Source organism: Sminthopsis crassicaudata, chromosome 4 (assembly GCF_048593235.1).
Source record: "Sminthopsis crassicaudata isolate SCR6 chromosome 4, ASM4859323v1, whole genome shotgun sequence".
Taxonomy (NCBI): Eukaryota; Metazoa; Chordata; class Mammalia; order Dasyuromorphia; family Dasyuridae; genus Sminthopsis; species Sminthopsis crassicaudata.
The window spans coordinates 260,674,554-260,693,847 of record NC_133620.1 but is presented as its reverse complement, the minus strand read 5'-3'; the positions used below and the strand labels follow the sequence as shown (position 1 = coordinate 260,693,847).

General features: G+C 31.1%; 1 protein-coding gene across 2 annotated transcripts in view; it reads left to right on the top strand.

Moving 5' to 3' along the window:
- The window catches only part of FAM83B (family with sequence similarity 83 member B), a 100,527-nt gene that overhangs the window by 74,641 nt on the left and 6,592 nt on the right, over positions 1-19,294 (top strand). For both annotated transcript variants that reach the window (XM_074310633.1, XM_074310632.1), the window contains exons 4-5: positions 16,260-16,424; positions 17,881-18,005. In XM_074310633.1, coding sequence (XP_074166734.1) covers positions 16,260-16,424; positions 17,881-18,005 — 290 coding nt within the window. The remainder of the gene's footprint in view (positions 1-16,259; positions 16,425-17,880; positions 18,006-19,294) is intronic.

Here is a 19,294-nt window from a genome sequence, read left to right as displayed (position 1 = left end):
CTACCAGGACAAGAATGGATTCAAGTTCTATCTCTGACTCATACTGGCTATATAAACTAGGTGGGACATTTAATCTCCCAGTGCTCTAAGCATCTCTGAGAATCTAAATTACAGGAAAAGTGCTTAGCTAGAGAAGTTGTTCCCTCACTAGGCATTATACTATATTAGTTTTCATCACAAAACAACTCTCTATTCTAAGTTCCATTTTATCTCCAGTCTCTCCCATAGATCTTCCCAAAGATTGTCCCACAAGTCTGCTTTCATGCTACTAATTATAGGTTGAACTTTAGAAGTAAATGGGTGATAATTTCTGGCTACGTAGTGCAATTCAGGATAAAGTTCAGTTAAAGTGCTGGCAGATGACCATTTTGGCATTATCAAAAAAAAAAAAAAAAGTTTCAACTTTTCCTAAAGAATATAATGAAATGGCACTCTGTGTATTGTGCTACCTACCACTTAGCTACCTGTACTATTTATATATATATACTTACATATATATATTCATATTTATGTTCATATATATGTATTTATGTATGAATACAACTAATGTACCAAAATTCCAAATTATTTTCTAATTTATAGGATATGAAATATTTTTAATAAAAAGGAGCAATAAACAAAACAATATCCCTGCCAAAGACATACACACCTTACATGAAAATAAGTTCTCAAAAGCAGTGCTTTATTTAGACAATCATGTAGATTTGCGAAATCCCCATTTGTTATAAAAGTAAATGAGAGTTTAATTTTTTCTCTCGTGTTTTTTCCTTTTTGTTTTGATTTTTCTCTCCCAACATGATTCATAAAAAATGTATATTTAAAAAAGTTAATAAATATTTACAGCTAGAAAAAAATAATACAATTTTTAAAATAACAATGCTAAAAAATAAAGAAAATACTTCACTTGACAAAAAAAAAAAAAAGTAAATGAGAAAAGGGAAGTGGGAACACTCACTGTTAGTCAATAAAATTTTATAGAGCTTGAGCACCTTTATGTACGAGTTATTATTCTGAGTAATATGGGTCATATAGAGTTGAGTCAGATACAGTCCTAGGAAACCTGGAGCTAGTTTTTTAGCAGAGGAGATGAAATTTATACATGTTAATCAGAATGGCATTTTTGTACCATTGCTTAGATAATGGCTTTATGACCACCTATGGAAATCCTTCTGTTCCCCAAACATCCAAAAAATAGGATTTATGATTTAGAAATTTAAGGGACCTTGTTAGTCATTTAGCCCAACTTCTGAATTTTATATATGAGGAAAATGAGGACTAGAGACCTTAAATAACTTGCTTTGAATCACACAGGTAGAGAGTACTACTTCTATCATGAATATTTACCATATTCTACCTTCCCTCCCCCTCTAACTTATTTTCCTCATTTGTAAAATTGAGCTAAAATTAATTTTATCAACTTATCAGAGTTGTTGTGGGTTTGAAAAAAAAAATGCTTCTAAAACACTGTTGTTCAGTCTTTTCAGTCATTTCTAACTCTTTGTGACCTCATTTTAGAGTTTTCTTGGCAAAGATAAGGGAGTGATTTGCCTTTGAATATGCTTCTCCAACTCATTTTACAGCTGAGGAATATGAAGCTATAGAGCTATGTGACTTGCCCAGGATCACACAACTAGGAAACTTTGAAGATTGCATTTGAATTAATATTTTTCTGACTCCAGGTCCAGTGCTCTATCCACTATACTTTGTAAATATTCTTACATTACACAAACTTTAATATAATGTATATGTATGCATATATAGAAATACACATATATAATATATGTAAAACTTTATAAAATATAATATTCAAATCTATAATGCATTAAATATTTGACAAAATAAAAGCTACTTTTAAAATGTTAGTAGAAGAATCTGAAATCTCTGAATTTTATTGCATACAATATAACACTTGATGTTATATCTGGATAGATGAATAGCTATACAGATATACATAGTATCATATATAGTTACATAGATAAAACTCTTATTCTATTTTGTTCTTACCCCATTATTTCATATATTTTGGTCCATAAGGACCTCACCTTAAGTGTGTGTGTGCGTGTGTGTGTGTGTGTGCATGCGTGTGTGCACATACTTTTAATATATTTATTTTTAGATTTGCAGTGATTATGTAATACTTTATTCTCCATATAGTGATGTTTCATAGTATTTTGAATTTTCCATGACATTGGTATGATATTCAGACTATCTGTTATCCCTAATTCTTGATCATATCTTTTCTTAGTCATATCATTTTTATATCTTCAATAAAACATCTTACAGAAACTGATAGTTGTTATTATATGGTTATTCCTACCAGAAATCTATCTATTACTCTTTGAATCAAACAATTTCGCTTCTTCAGAAATTGTGTTGTTACATGAATAGCAATCCTTGAGAACAGTTCTTAGGAAGCTGAATTTTTATGTTAGAAAGCAGTTTGGAATTATTTTTAAAAAATATTCAACATCCTAAATGCAAAATAACCCACTCTATTCCTACTTCTCAAAATTGACCTTGTGTTTTTATCCATTTGAAGTGAGGTAGAGGAAGTTTTAAGAAAATCTTAACAATTGACTTCAATTAAATAAGTATTTCAAGAACAGTTGGTCTTGTAATGAGAATCTCACTAACATTTCAGCAACTATAAGAAAGGTTATTTTGTCCAGCACCACAAAAAGCAGAGTTGAAAATGTTCTTACATTTTACTTAGATTTAGGTTAAATGTAATAGAAAATTGTTTGACATTAATGCTGAAAATCATGCAAATCGGCTAAATAGTCTACTGAGAGAGGTTCTGATATCTACTGTCCTTGGAGATAGTTTAGAATAATACCAAATCTTGGACCTCCATCATTCAAACAAAAGAAGAGAGGTTGAGGTAGGAAAAATTTCAGATTCTGAGCTTTAGTAGCAGATGAATTGCAATTTAGTTCAATAGTGCACTTAGGTTATTAGAAATGTTACATCCTTTGAGGTATTTAAATTTCAGGAAGTTATTTTACATTAAACTTTTTTTTATGCATCCCAGAGGACAAATTATTTGAACTTCTTATTATTTGTGATACTGCGCATCTGATCAGCTCTTTTAAAAGCTTAAGGTGAGACTTCTTTTTGAACTCTTGCACATTTCACTAATTTGGCTTATTTCCCTTCTCCTAAGATTCTCCTGTTTCTTTTAAAACAAAATTTGTGTTCATTTGCTTTAGGCATTTGATGTTTCTCCTGCTCTTTCTACAAACATTTAATTCTCAGCAAACCTGAAATTATAACTTAATACTTAAGTTACATTTTCAAAAATGTCACTTACAAAATAAAAATGGAAGCTAAATTAAGATTGTTTGACATAGGAATTTTATTTGTATCCTGGATGCCTTTACTGTCTAAAAAAAAAAATTCTCTCCAAAGAAAAAAATGCCATCTTTTCTCCCCTATTGAGGCAATTCCCAAATGAGAATGACTTGTTTTTTTTTTTTTTTGTTTTGTTTTTTTTTTTGTTTTTAATTTCAGCAATTCATTAGCTTCCTTTTCTTTCCATTTACATCTCAGTAGGAATGCTTGGGTAATATTTAAAGCCCTATGGTGGGCTTATATTTATAATTTTAAAATTACATCTCCTTTTAGGTAGTAAAAAGGGGACTACTTAAGGACATAGATATAGAGTCTCTTAGGCCTTCTAGAGAATAATCATTCAGTGCATATAAATGAGCTGTTACTCAATCCAGTCAGGATAATGAGTAAATGAATAATATATCACCATTGGATAAAGGTCAGAAGTCATCTTAATTTTTCAGGAGTAGAATGAGTAAGAACTATTTTATCATTCAATACCTTGACAAATAACTTTATGGCATGGATCACTTACATTTTATTTAGTCAAGGGACACCAAGCTAAACAGTCTTACAAATTATAATTCATGATAGAAAAAAAAAAAATCAGAATCTTTACTCTGGAAAATATATATCTTTATATATATTTGGATTTGTTATCAAGTACTCCTTTGAACTATATTTCACAAGATGGTTCTATAAAATCATAAGTTTTTTAAGTAGAAATAGACTTATCTCATGATAATGCCAAATTGGTCTTTAAATATTTGGAGAAAATCATAAAAATTTGCTGATTTCCATTGACTCAAATTTGGGCAGTTTAAATTGACTACTCTCCAGACATCATTTTGCCGGCCTCTGTTTACCCCCCTACTTCTCAGTGATTGTATTTTCATGCTCTTTTAGGCTCTAGTGCAAACTGTTTTCCATATGGTCAGGAGAGATTGTTTTGTCTTACTATATCATTTGTGTCTCTATCAGAAGATTCAGTCTCTCTGGGAAGAGCTTCTAAGAGGGGTTTTTTTTTTTTTTTGTTTGTTTGTTTGTTTTTTAACACTTTCCACATCTCCTTTAAATTTTCCTCAGTCTTTATAAACTATTCCTTATCTTTCTCCCTTCCTTTCTAATTCAGGAGAAAAAAAAATTCTACCTATGTTATAAAGTTAATCTCTCTACTTGCATTCCTTTAATGATTTCTTCTAGGGTTTTTATTAATCTATTGTAGGGTCATCCACCTTCAGATTTGTAAGTTTCTCCTCCACTTCTTTATTTCTCTTTGCCACAAACTTACCCATTTATTGTAACCTAGGAGTAGCTTTTATGAAAAGGAGAAAAAAATAACAAAAGTACTGGATCTGGTACCAAAGGAGTTAGGATCAATCCTCAATTTTATACTTATTCTTTGAGTGAACTTGGAAGAATTAGTTAACATATCAATACCTCAGTTTTCTGGACACTCTTTTACCTTTCTCCTTTCTCTATTAGCACAGTGCCTGGAACATGGTAAATACTTTATAAATGCTTATTGACTGACTGAACTTTATCTTATTCACATGTTTTCAGACATCTCTTTTCACAAAAATGTCTTTCATGATTTTATCCATAAAAAGCAAGAATGAGTCCTCATTTATATTACTGAAATGGCATTGATCACAAATGCCTATTTTGTAGATGGTTGTGTATACATTTGATATCACTTATTTTAATGTAAGTTCCTTGAGAACCATGACAATATTTTATACTTCTTTATATCTTCCATAATTTTCCGTAAGTACTTAGTGAATATATGTTGCCTAGATAAATGAGCTTTCTTGTGTGCAAGGGTGGTTCCTATAGTCCACTCTCTGGATGTAAGATGGCTCTCTTCAAGATCATTGGAACTGGCCTGAATCATCTCATTGTTAAGAAGAGCCACATCCATCAGAATTGATCATAGTATAATTTTGTTGTTGCTATGTACTATGTATGATCTCTTGGTTCTGCTCATTTCCCTTAGCATCAGTTCATGTAAGTCTCTCCATACATCTCTGAAATCATGTTTGTGCAGTTGTTCTAACCATATTTTCACATTTAATGTATTGCACTAATGTTTCTTTCCATGTGTATTTTATAAACATTAGTGAATTTCTAAAACATTTGTCTAATTTTAATTGTCTAATTTCTAATTTAAAAAGATTAGCTGCATCAACATTTTTTTTTCATTATTTACAACACTCAACTATTCTCAAAAAGGTACGATTTCTCCAAAGTTCTAAATCCCAGTTGTATTTTCCTTTTCTGTCTTTGTCATTTCCTTCATACAAAACTTTCCCTAATTTTAAATCAATCTATAACTATAAAGGACTTGTATTAGGTCAAAATTAGACATATTCTCATTCTCACAATTAGTCATTAGGGACAAACATTGTCCGTAAAATAGATTTTATCCTCCTTTGCAAATCTTTAACTTTAATGAAAAATATGTAGTTCAATCCAATATGTTTTTAAATAATAATTATACCCTTTACCCAGTAATCAGTTTCTTTTTAAATGACATTGATGAAAATAAGAAATTGTATATGAGATTTTAAATTCAAAATCTAAAAGTTTAATAGCAAGTTATTGAGAGATGTGTACTAATTTTAATTTAAAAAGCAATGTTTCCATTTCAGCCAAAAAGTTCCATAGATGCTATTCTTCTGAGGAGTAATTGCTTAAGCTGCTCTGAGCATGAAGTAGAATGGGGAGGGAAGAATATTGGTGGCAGGTGGGTGATCTTATTCTCTTTTCTTCCTCTAAAACTAGAGTCATTACTGACATCTCCTGAAACAACTAAAATTAGTTTCAAGAGTGCAATTTTCATTGACAAATGTGAATTCCTGGCCTTTAAATATTCATTGCAAAGTGTTATTTGTGTCCAGAAATTCTATCTCTATAACCAACAGTGATAAGGGTGGAGAGAAATAATATATATAAGACATGTTTTTTCTGGAACCTTCAACAAAAGTAAGTCTGGATAAATCAAAAATCCATGGTAAAAGAAAAATGTTTAAGACATTCTTACATGCCTTTCATAACGGACTAAAATGGATTACAGATGGATGGAGTATGAAAATTGAGAGAGCTCTCAGAGTTAAGTCTAACTCCAACAACTTTCAATTTTATTGATGAGAAAAATAAGGCCTTCAAAGGTGAAATAACTTTCTGGGTGTGATAAGAGGCATAAATGGAAATAAAATCTCAAATTCAGATTTCATTACAACTTAATGCTTTGGCTGTCTTCATTGATAATAAATTAGAAAGATTGAATGTGATTTTTTTTTCCTATTACTATGTTTTTAGAAGGCTTGTTTGAATGTTGGGCTTAGATTCAAGAGAACTTTGATTTTTTTTTTCTCTTTTCTAATACTTATTCATTCAATGATGAGAAAATGACTTAAGAGATAGTTTACTTATTTCTTTTTTTCCCCTGAGGTTAAATGACTTGCCCAGGCTTACCATCCAGGAAATGTTAAGTGTTTGAAGCCAAATTTGAACTCAGGTCCTCCTGATTTTAGGGCTGACGTTCTATTTACTAAGCCAACTAGCTGCACCTAGTTTATTTCAAGACAACAAAGAGCCTGCAGTGAAGGTCTAGATCTAGCTTCAATCTATCTGTCTTTTTGGGTAGCTTTTGAGTATCTTAGTTTCCTCCCAGATGTAGAGTAATTGAAAATGGAAGTGACACTGAAGTAAAAAACCTGAGGAATCTGAAGAATGGTGGTTCAGAAATAAGGAAGAGGAATCTAAAAGAGGAGTAGAGAAAAAAATTAGAACATAGTTTCACTCACATTATCCTGTGGTTGCTCAGTCATATCTGACTCTTTAAGAGCCTGTGGACCATAGTGCACCAATAATGGTCCTTGGGTATTCTTGGCAAAGGTTCTTCTAAGTGAATTGCCATTTTCTTCTCCAATAAAATTAAAGCTGAAACAGAGAGGTTGAATGACTAATTCTGGATCTATGTTCCTTTCAATAGTTGGTTATGAAGCTCTGTCCTGATTTCCTTGGTCTATTTTCTCGACCAGTGGCTCTCTTCCTATCTGCCAAGCTGCACCTGTAGAACTAGTATCAGTTCTATTGCTTGGACAATTCTGTTTTGTTGATTAATATGACTATCTGTATTTTTCCTTTAATTGCTGATTATTACTTTCTGGTTGATGCTTCTATGGTGTTTTCTGTCTTTTTCATTAACTTTTTAATTATTTTTATCCTTTGAATTTCCCAGTTTAACTCTCATGTAATTTGTGGTCAGAAACCCATTTTAGTTTTTATGACTTACAGTTTTTCTGACAAAGCAAGGTATCTTAGGTTGTAATGTTCTCTTGTTTCTGTTTTCTTGGGGTTCTTTGGGAGCAGCCTTCTTTTCAGTTCAGTAATCACCACACGAGTAGCCAGGGATTAAAGTCCAAATCCTTTATTGTCTCTTTCAAAGTCTTGTCTCCTTTCCTGGGGCCCAGTTAGCTTTCTTAGAGGCCTATCTCTCTCCTTGGTTCCGAGAGTTTGAGCTCTCGCCTGTCTTTTATGCCCTCTGAATCTCTCCAAATGAATCCTGAGTAAGGCTTCTAGCTTATATGCTCTCCACTGAGTATAAACCAATCATCATATCACTAGGAAACCATTATTTGTTGTAAGATTAAATGAATCATACTAAACCATGCTAAATTAGATAACAATTGTCTTCTCAATTCCACTTAGTACCTTGTAAAAATTCTTTGTTTCAAGTTCAGAGTTCTGGCCCATAATACTAGGTGATTCACTAATTAATATAAATAAACTCTACTCAGTAAACTGAAGTAGTTCTCTATTACTTTCATGATCAAATAAAAAATATCCTATTTAGCACTGAAGTTCTTAACCAAACCTTACTCCAATCCTTTTAGGGTTGTTATGTCTTAGTGTCCAACAACTGGCCTTTTAATCCAATGACAATAGCTTCTTTGCTGTTCTACAAGAAAGATACTCTATCTTTCAGCTCCAGGTATTTTCTCTTACTGTTGAAATAAACCTAGTACACTTTTGTTTCTCAACTGTTGTGTACTGACTTCCTGACTTCTTTTAAATCCACACTAAAACTCTATCTTTGGCAGGAATTTTGCCCAATTCCTTTTAACTTTAGTAACTTCCTTGTTTTTGTTATTTCCTATTTTTCTTCCATATAGCTTATTTATACATAATTGTTTGTTCTTTCTCCTATTGGGCTGCAAGTTCCTTGAGGACTTGGAATATTTTGCCTCTTTTTTTTCTTATCCCTTATAGCACAGTAATTGGCATAAGGTAAGTGTTAAATAAATATTTATTCACTGACTGAAAAGAATCTGAGTGATACCTTAGAAACGAATCATGTTAATTTCCTGTATTATATTCTCATAACTTATGCAAATAGAAGAACTCATCCTGATAGAGAAATACAAAAGTGTAAAAATGGTATCCCATTCTCTTTCTCACCAGAAGCATATCATAAACCTATTCTGACAGTCCAGCTATATGTATTTTTCCCCTTTCAAAGAATTTTTCATTGTGCTACTAAAAAAAATTGACATTTAAAAATGCTTTATAGAATAGCCTTTTGATGTAGTCTTTGCAGATGTTATTATCCTGATTTTACAGATCAGGAAACTGAGTAGTTATGACTTTCTTGGTTATCATTCTACAAGAAATAATAGCTTAATGACAGGAACGCAACCCCAGTCTGACTAAAATGCTAGAATTCTGTTTATTATGCCACCACCTTCTTCCCTGGGGCATCATATCTGTGGAAACAATTCTACTATAGTGATTACAGAAGTATACTTAACCTCTGTTTGCCTCAGTTTCCTCAATTCTAAAATGAGAATGATAATAATAGGTACATTTCAGGGTTGTTCTAAAGATCAAAAGATAGAATTGTAAAGAACTTAGCATATTGCCTGACATATAGTAAGCACGATATAAATGGGTAGTTTTTATTAACATTATTATCATTATTATTTATATCAATTTGATGACTGCTCAGGATATCAGAATTTACTGTATAAGTACATTATTTTACCAAAACCATATGGATGTTTATATATTAAACCACAAATTAGCATGTTTGTCAGACAACTGTCTTTCTTAATTAAAACACAGTCCTGAAATTCTGAGAATACTTGCCTATATTGCTACAAAATGAAATTAGCAGAACCAGGTCATTGTGCACAATAACAATATTGTATGATGATCAATTGTGAATGATTTAGCTAAAATTGGAAATGTAGCATTATGTTTAATGTCTTTCAAAGTGCTTGCCTTCTCAGGGGGGGAGTGAATAAGAGAGGAAATTAGAACTCAAAAATTATAAAAGTGAATGTTATAATTTTTTTACATGTAATTGAAAAAATATTATAAAATTCTCTAAAAAGTTCCCTTCAATATCTCTATAGAACTTTACTTATCTACATGCATATTCCTTTCAAGGCTATTCATGTCTTTCCAGCTTATCCCTATCTTACAAATACCATGAGAATTTTATTAAACAGAGTTTCCTCTCTGGCTCCATGTTGATATTATTAGGACATTTGGAATGCCCATCATTTTTTCTTCATTATAAACACTTGACAAGTTTATCTTTCATTTATTTATCTATCTAAAAATATTCTTTATGCTTTTTTACAAGACTTGCTTGGTCACATGACTGCAACTCCATGTGACCATCGCCACATTGCCCTTTGTGTAATGCTGTATACATGCATACATAAATGCATTTGGCTTATTGAAAGTTCTAAAATATGATAATCAAGACTATTTTGTTTTAATTCATGGAATTTGAAGTTTCATATGGAAGAAAAAGTTTTTATTGGGAAATAAAAGTGGAAGATTTCAAAAGCATTACATATATTGACGTGTGTGTCTGTATATGTGTGTGGTTGTGTGTTTTTATACACACAAGCACACACATATTTAGTATAGACATTATACATAATGCTATATTTCCAACTTTAGCTAAATCATTCACAATTGATCATCATACAGTATTGTTATTGTGCACAATGACCTGGTTCTGCTAATTTCATTTTGTAGCAATATAGGCAAGTATTCTCAGAATTTCAGGACTGTGTTTTAATTAAGAAAGGCAGTTTCCTGACAAACATGCTAAATATAAATTTTGATAAGATTTTCAGACTGAGAATTCTACTCTAAATAATTCTCTTTGCCTTTGTTACCTCATTTTAGAAACCTTCCTGACTTAAAAATTCTGTAGAATTTTGCTGTAGTCTAGGCTGCCATTAAATTTTCTTATTCAAAAAAGAAAAAAAAGAAAGAAAAGTTATCTTTTTCTTTAGGCAGTTTCCAGTAGAGTTAGGAACCCTGCTGAATTGTATTTTGAAGAATAGCTTTCCAACTGTAACTATATAAAGAGAAGGCTATGTAGTCTTGAGGATGATAATGACAGTTCTTTGAGTAGAACACATTAACCCAAGGCATACTTCCATTTCATTAAATATGTAGGTCAAATACAAAGTAAATTACTAATATCTTTACATGTTAAAAGAGAAAAAATGTGGTAGTAAAGAAATAATAAAAAAATTGAAATATATTTCTAGTTAATTTCATCTATTCATGAATATGAATTCACCATTTATATCAAAATGAATCTTGATTCCCCTCCTTATTTTGCTTCCTGTGTTTCATTTTCATTTTTACTTTTACTGCTTTTCTATTCTCACCTCTTGACAAATGGAAAAAGGTAAACTATCGATGAAAATATAAATACAGTACTTTTTCAGTCTTTCTCTTCCATTCTATCTTGCACACTATTGCTAGTCCTTTTTCTAAAGCACTGTTTTCATTATCATCTCAAAACCCTGCAGAAACACTCCTACTGCTTACCTAATAAAGTCTAAAATTCATCTAGTGTTCAGTACTCTATGTAAAATCTTTTTCTCCATATAACTAAACTTTTTTAATTTTGAAAAAAAATTGAAAATTTGAATTTTCAATTTGAAAAAAAATTATTAAATCACTGCTGTATGTCGGTCCTATGCTTTGAGGATATTGATGGCAATAACAATAAGATAAAACCATACCCTAAAAAATTAAACAGCCCTTCCTTGCCTTTAACCATCTAACATTTGGATTGATATACACAGATATGAATGTCTAAAAAGCACCAGTGTCAAGGAAGCATAAGTTTAGGATGTATAAGAGAGACAGATGAATGGAAGTAGGATTTCAGTTGTTAAGCTTATACACATGTCACAATTAAGGGAGATGTTAAAAAATAAAATCCTTCATGTCCTATCACTTCTTTGAACTTTTTTTTTTTTTTACTTAGAATTGGTACCATTTCACTTAATATTTTATCAACCCTTGACTTATATTATTCTCTTCCTCCGTATATACCTATCTTTTTTTCTTCAACAAGATTATCATTTCTTTGAAAAATTTACTTATATTTTTCATGATCATATATATTTGACTGGAATAGAGACATGATGTAGGTCCAAGAATCTGAGAAAACTGATAAACAAGGAGATCTGAGTTTGAGAGGATATCACTGTTTATACTGAAGTCAGCAAATAATGAGAACAGGGAATAGGATAATAAGGAAAATCCTGAGTAAGGAATTACAGTGGAAGAAGTAGAAGCAAATAGATTATAGCAAGGATTTAGATCAAGATGAATCAACTGGAACTCAATGAAGAGACTTCAGAGAATAAAGGGCAGGTTTCCATATAAATAATATAGAAGGAAATAGAGATGAACTGCATTTACAAAACTGACTGGTACTTTTATAGTGTTCACATTACTAAAACTTCATTTTAAACATCAATATCAAAAAAGGTGTTAAATGACTGCAAATTATGGAACATTACAATCTTAAGAATCTAAAAATTTCAGCTGATCTGATTACAGTAGAAAGATGTATTATATGCCTAAATAACTGTTGTGTGCTGTGAAACATTAAGTTTTCATGTAAAGAAATCATCAGATATGTATGCCTAGAAAAGAAGGTGGACCCATTTATTCAGTAACAGACAAAAGAGATGATGGGCTCTGGTGTTCCCATCCTGTCTATAACATTGTCAGTAAAGAAATAATTGTCTGCTTCTCTGTGTGGATCATTTATGGAACATTTACAGAAAGAGATCAAGGAAGGATCACATAAGGATCCTAAAAGCCTATTTGAAGATACCTGCAAAAATCTTCTCAGAGAAGGCCTCCTGAATTCCATAGTTCTTGTGAAGCTTTTCCTTTATTTACTATCTCATTGTAAAAAACATTTCAGTATTTCAAAGAAAATTATATGAACTACCTACTTCACCAGATTATTGTGACAATCAAAATGTACTTTCCAAACCTTAGAGCAAATCTTATTATCCTCATTTTACAGATGAGAAAACAGACTAAGGAAAAGTAAGTGATTAACCAGGTCATAATAGCTAATAAAAGTATTAATATTTGAATCCATATCTTTGCCTTATAAGTTCTGAATTTTTTGTGCTATAAGATGGTACTTTAGTAATAAAAGGCAAGAATTATGAAAAATTTTAAATAGTACACTCTGATGGTATAATAGTAAATAAAATGTGATTGCTTAAGGTACTATCTTGCTTTATTTATGTACATTTTAGAAAGCTTAGTCTTTTATAAGTATATAATTTATACATGTATATTACAATTTTTTAAAACAAAGAAATCATGAGCTAGAAAGGACAGTTGTCATTATGCCATCTTACAGACTGAAATTAAAAAAAAATAAAATATTTTCCCTAAAGTCTCAAAGCTGATAGGTCCCAAAGCTTGGGAATAGAATTTGAGTACTCTGACAGTTAGTTCAATTTCCACTGTGTTAAGCTACATTTTCCTTTCATTTAATTCAATATTTTATTTATGGAATTTTCTATAAATCATGAGGCATAAGGTCCTTTATCAGGTTTCTACTATACCTTAAAATAAAATTTGACTTATAGTACATCTTGCTGTGGATACAAACCAGCCTTAATATTTGACCTTCCTATTCATGGTTTAGAGTGCTTCACAGAGATGATACAGTTCTCTACAATATCCTAAGGGTTATTGAGAAAACCTAGTTTTGTAACAGGAGAAATAGACTGCAGTAAATTGCATGAGTCCATTGATATCAGATAAGCATGTCAGCTGCACCTAAGCTAGCTTCCTGGATCCTAATCTGATACATTATCTGTTTGGCTGGAAAGACTGTCAATAGGCAGGCTCCTTCAATATGTTATGATTATCTGGTTGCTCAGTATTTCAGATGTTTTTCCTAAACAATAATATTTGTTCTTTTGATTTTTTTTTAATTTATAAGAATTTAGGCATTTTATTACTTCAAATGATCTGACATATTAGGAAGCATATTTTCCAGGTACTAATTGATTTTTTAAAATCAAGAATGACCTGTAATGAATATTTTGGTGTTTATTTGTTTGTTGTTTTTCAGTAGTTTTCAGTCATGTATTATTCTTTGTGACTCTCTTTGAGGTTTTCTTGGCAGATATGCTGGAGTGATTTGTCATTTCCTTGTCCAGCTCATTTTATAGATGAAGAAACTGAGGCTAACAGAGCTAATTGGCTTGCCCAGAATAACACAAGTAGTTAAGGCCTGATTTAAACTCAGATCTTCCTGACTCCAGGCCCTGTACTCTATCCACTATTCCACTTGGCTATATAGATGTTATTTAATTGATTGCAAACATTAAATCACACTTAAATAATATGATTTTTTAATTTACTGCTTTGATGCATTCCCAGTCATTTTAGTACATATGATCATATTAACCAATTATTTTTTTTTTATCATATAGAAAACTTCCCAGTGCCACATTCAAAAACAACTTTGGTGAATTAAGAAACCATCTTAAAATGCTATGAAAGTAGATTTTCTTTCCTAGGCTAATTTTAAAAGAAAATATTTAGTATGAGAGTATGATATAGCGCATGATTTTCCAAATTATTTAAGGTTTTATTGGTAATTTTCCTCTTTACATAATTCAAAGCAAAAAATACTAACAGTGCCATATCTGACTATATATTGATATACACTAATATATATATATATATATATATATATATATATATGTGTGTGTGTGTGTGTGTGTGTGTGTGTGTGTGTGTGTGTGTGTGTGTGTGTGTGTGTTTATAATATCCAGTACCTCTCTATTTAGCATAGAATTTCTGTATCTGTATTCTGTTTTCAAGATTAGCTATGACAATTGACATTTATGATATTTCTCTTATGTTTTAACTGTTATTTCAAATACATATATTGATCTGATGAATCTTCTTGTTTCATTCTTTATCAATCCATATAAATATTCCATGCTTACCTGACTTTTTCATACTTGTTAAATTTAAATTTTGTTTTCAATTTTCTTCTCAACATATTTAGAATAACAACAATGACAAGAAAGAGCAAACTTTTTCTTTTAATTTCAGGAATTTTCTTATTTTGTAGTGCATGCTACACTACAGAATTTCTAGGCAGATTCTGCCTAATTCCAAAGTGTTTTGTTTGCTCAACAAACTCTTAATAATAAACCTATATATTATTTGAGTGCAATAAAGCTTTCATGTAACAGAGTTTGTAAGCATATACTGAAAAATAAGGGAAATAGGATTATTTTAGATTGTACCCTATTAGTAGTGAAATATGCTACTGACTTTTTTTTTAAAGCAAGTGAGATTTTTCTTATGGATTATAAACATCAAGAATTTTTTTAAGTTGGCATATTTGACCATAGTATATTATTTGATTTTTAATAGTTTGGCTTGAGATAGCTGAGAAATTGCTATGAAACATATTGACCTGAACATAGGAAACACATTTTCCCTCAATTTATAAAACTTGTTTGCAGTGTCTTTTTGTTTCAGAGAAATGTCACTCTAGAATTTTAGTCTAAATTCAGAGGTACCCCATATTCATACCAAAAATAGTAAATTTGATGTGACCTTGGTCACAGTTCTGCCAGTAATTCTCTGTGTGAATTTAATAATCACTTAACCTTTTAGGTTCTATTTTCCTTTCTGTAAAACAAGAAGATTCCCATAAAACTCCCTTCAAAATGTAAAATTATTTGCTTCTATCTTTTGTCATCATTAATACTTCTGCCTTTCAAGAAACCCTACTTCTGAAATCACTTCATTCACTCTAATTCTCTAAGTTGCCAAAGTAGTCTTCTATACTTATTGATTTTGAATGTTCTCTCGTCCTTTGAGCCTTGGCATGGTATCATAATGTCATACAAAATATCTTCCCATGTATTTTTGGTACCTTTAACTAGATCACCTTCCTTCAAGTTTCCTGCTCTTCCATTTCAAGAATTCCAAAAATTCCCTATCCTCTAAATAACATTCTGTTACTAGTATTGATTCCCTCTAAACACAATTGCATCTGAGCTCTTTACTTTTCATTGTGACATAATTGCACTTATCCTTTTATTTGGATTTGCATTTAAATTGTATTAATATAGAATTTATTTAGTCATTATATTTGATTAATATGTGTGTAATATATTTGTTCTTGCCATTATTTTTCTGTTGCTCTATGATATAAAACACATACACACAAAGAATCTATTTATTTTGTATAATGCAAATATTTAATACAATCATAAATCATGTGGTAGTATCAAACTTTAGAGTGATAAGGGTCTTTACCAAACATATAATTCAACTCCTGAATTTGTTGAAGCTAAGAGTGGAAAAGTAACTTGTTAATGATCATTCAAATACAAAATGGCATAACCAGAATTCAAAGTAAGGTCTTCTGACTCTAAAGCTGGTGACCTTATCCCCATACCACAATGCCTTTCAAAATATACCAAATAACTACATGCTTACTGAAGTATTTGGTGACAGTGATTGAAGAAAGTAATTTCTAGCTATCTCTATTAGGTATCTCAAATAGTCTTCTTATTCTTCAACAGGTCATTGCCCTAGTAATGGATGTTTTTACAGATGTGGATATCTTCAAAGAAATAGTGGAAGCATCAACCAGAGGGATTTCTGTATATATTCTCCTTGATGATTCCAACTTCAGTCACTTTTTTAAAATGACAGAAAAGCAAGGATGTCAAGTACAGAGACTCCGGGTAAGGAAATCCAATTTTTATGGTATATAGATTATATCAATTAAATAATCTCTATGTAATGATAATACTCAATTGAAATGCAAAATTATAAACAAGAGTGATGGGATATCTTGTGTTCTATTTTTTTCCCAAAAAAGTAGTTAAAATTTACATAAATTGTAGATTTTGCATCTTCCCTTCAAGGTTTAAAAATTCAGCATATAACAAATTTGTATGTCAGAACCTAAAACAATGCCTGGCATGTAATAGGCACATGGCAAATTGTTAATGATCAGTCAATAATTATTTATGCAACAGCAAACTCATCAATAGTTGTTATATTTACCTACCAGGCTGGAGAGATTCTTCAGTGAGTTGTTTTTAATTACTTAATTATAACTTTTTCTTTCTGTATTTTTTATGTCATTAACATAGCCTCAAAGTAGTATCTCTGAAGAATGTTATAGTTGACGTGGAAAGCGACTATATAAAAAGCTTCTGGCATTTTATTATCAGAAAGTAAATGAATTGCTAATATAGCAAAAGTGAGTCATGATCAGTGGGCAAAACTTTTCCATTTATATCCATGCAATCTTTTGGAGATTTGGAGATCTAAAGGAAGATCTCTGTCTTGTGTGGAGCTCCTATCAAAGATTTATGGGCGAGTATTGAAAAATATATCTACCTGTTAGGGGCAGCTGGATAGCTCAATGAATGAAATGAAGGACATGGAATAAGGAAAACCTAGTGTCGGACATTATGTGACTTAGGCAAGTCACTTAATCCCTGTTTACCAAAGAGGAATCTACATGGTTCAGTAAATAAAGTACTGGTCCTAGAGTGAGGAAAGCCTGAGTTCAAATTGTCCTTAGGCACTTAGTAGCTCTGGCAAGTCATTTGATCTCTGGTTGCCATAATCTGCAGAGAGAGATCTGGTAACCACTCCAATATCTTTGCCAAAAAAGCTCTATGGACAGTATAGTTAATCCATGGAGTCACAAAAAATCAGACATGACTAAACAACTGAAAAACAACAACCAAAACAGAAATGTCAGAATAAGATGTGGTTCAATTGCCATCTGAATCTCTGGAGGAATGTCCATATCATTCATTGGAAAGACAAATTCATCTATATGTTGAAATAGGGAGGAAAAAGCCTTTAATAATCAGACACTTGTATGTATGTATGTACACTCACATATTTGTATATGTAAATGTTTATATACCCAACCAATATAAGATTCTGGTATTTATTTTATAAAAGATAAAAAGTTTGGTTTTCTAGGATGGTTTTTATTTTTTAATACTTAATAAGCTCTTTTTGGTATACTAGTTCTAAAATAAATTGAATAGTTTGAACTAAATGACCTCCTAAGTCCCTTTTTTTCCTAAATATAACATCCTATGAATTTTACATTTTAAAAATATAATCTTTTTAAACCAAAATTATAACTTCATGCTTATGTATGTTTTTTAGAACATCAGAGTGAGAACAGTAAAAGGACAAGATTACTTTTCAAAAACAGGGGCAAAATTTCATGGGAAAATGGAACAGAAATTTCTTTTAGTTGACTGCCAGAAAGTTATGTATGGCTCCTACAGGTAAGAGCAATGTATTTGAGGATATAATTATAATTTAATTAAAGTTATTTATTCCTGTGTTATATAATCTTTCAGTATTCCATAAACAATGTCCAGTAGGAATAATAGGATCACAAAATTGTAGATTCATCTTGTATATATTAATTCATTTGAAACTCAGCAACCCTCTTAGAGAAGAAAGTCTACATTGTTCTATACTAAACAAGTACATGTCTTGATGACACATACTAACTGGATAATGTTGGGCGAGTTGTTTAGCTTCTCAATTATTTATGCAATTTTCTAAAACTATAAATTGCAGAGAAAGTTTTTTTTTTTAATTCAAGAATTCTCTATAGCAATGAAATCACATATTTTGTCCTGATCTTTAATATCTTTTCGAGAAAAACCTCAGTATATAATTACACAGGGTACCATCATATATAGTATAGGATAGAGTGTATGGGTTACAGAATCCTTCCTTCATGTCTCCCACTACAATTCTTGTCCATAACACATCGCATGGAGTCTGATCCAGAGATCAGTAATGCTTCCATCATTGTACTGTCTTTTCAATTAAATTAATAACGTAACAATGTAGAATGAGTGAAGGTATTCCTTTGGGGCTTGTTATTCCCTCATCACCAGTTGTTTATATTCTTCTGGGTATTGCTACAAGTTCATTTTAAATTATTCTTTCTTCCAAAAACTATATTGTAGTAATCCAAGCACCCAGGGTTTCTTAAATGTTTTGCATGTATTCATATACCAGAGTTCAAGAGTGAAACACAGGGTGGTGTAATTAAAAGAGTATATAGCCTGTGGAGACAGAGGATTAACATTAAAATATTGCCTCTGAGGCTTATTCCCTTGTGTGAGTAGACATTTGTCATTTAAATTCCTTGGACCTTTGTTTCCTCAATGGATGAGAGAATTGAACTACATGGCCACTGGGGACTCCTAGCTCTATATCTATGCTCCCAGGGCTTTCTTAACCAATGCCTTCAATTTCTTGACCCTACTCAATTCACTCAAAGTCATTCATTCCCCTCCTTATTATAATAAAATCTTCCCTCATCTCAACTTTTATAGCTAATTCCTTAAATATCATATTTCTTAATATTTTATTTGTATTATAAATTTAGCAAATTAACAGAAATTCTCAATTATACAAAAAATAAAGAGGATTATTATGACATATCATTCCTAAATACTGACTTGTCTTCTTTTCATCATTTTACTCTTTACCCATGTAGCTGAATGCTACTAAAAATTTTATGCAATTCTGCTAAGTTGCTCTAGTCATAGCA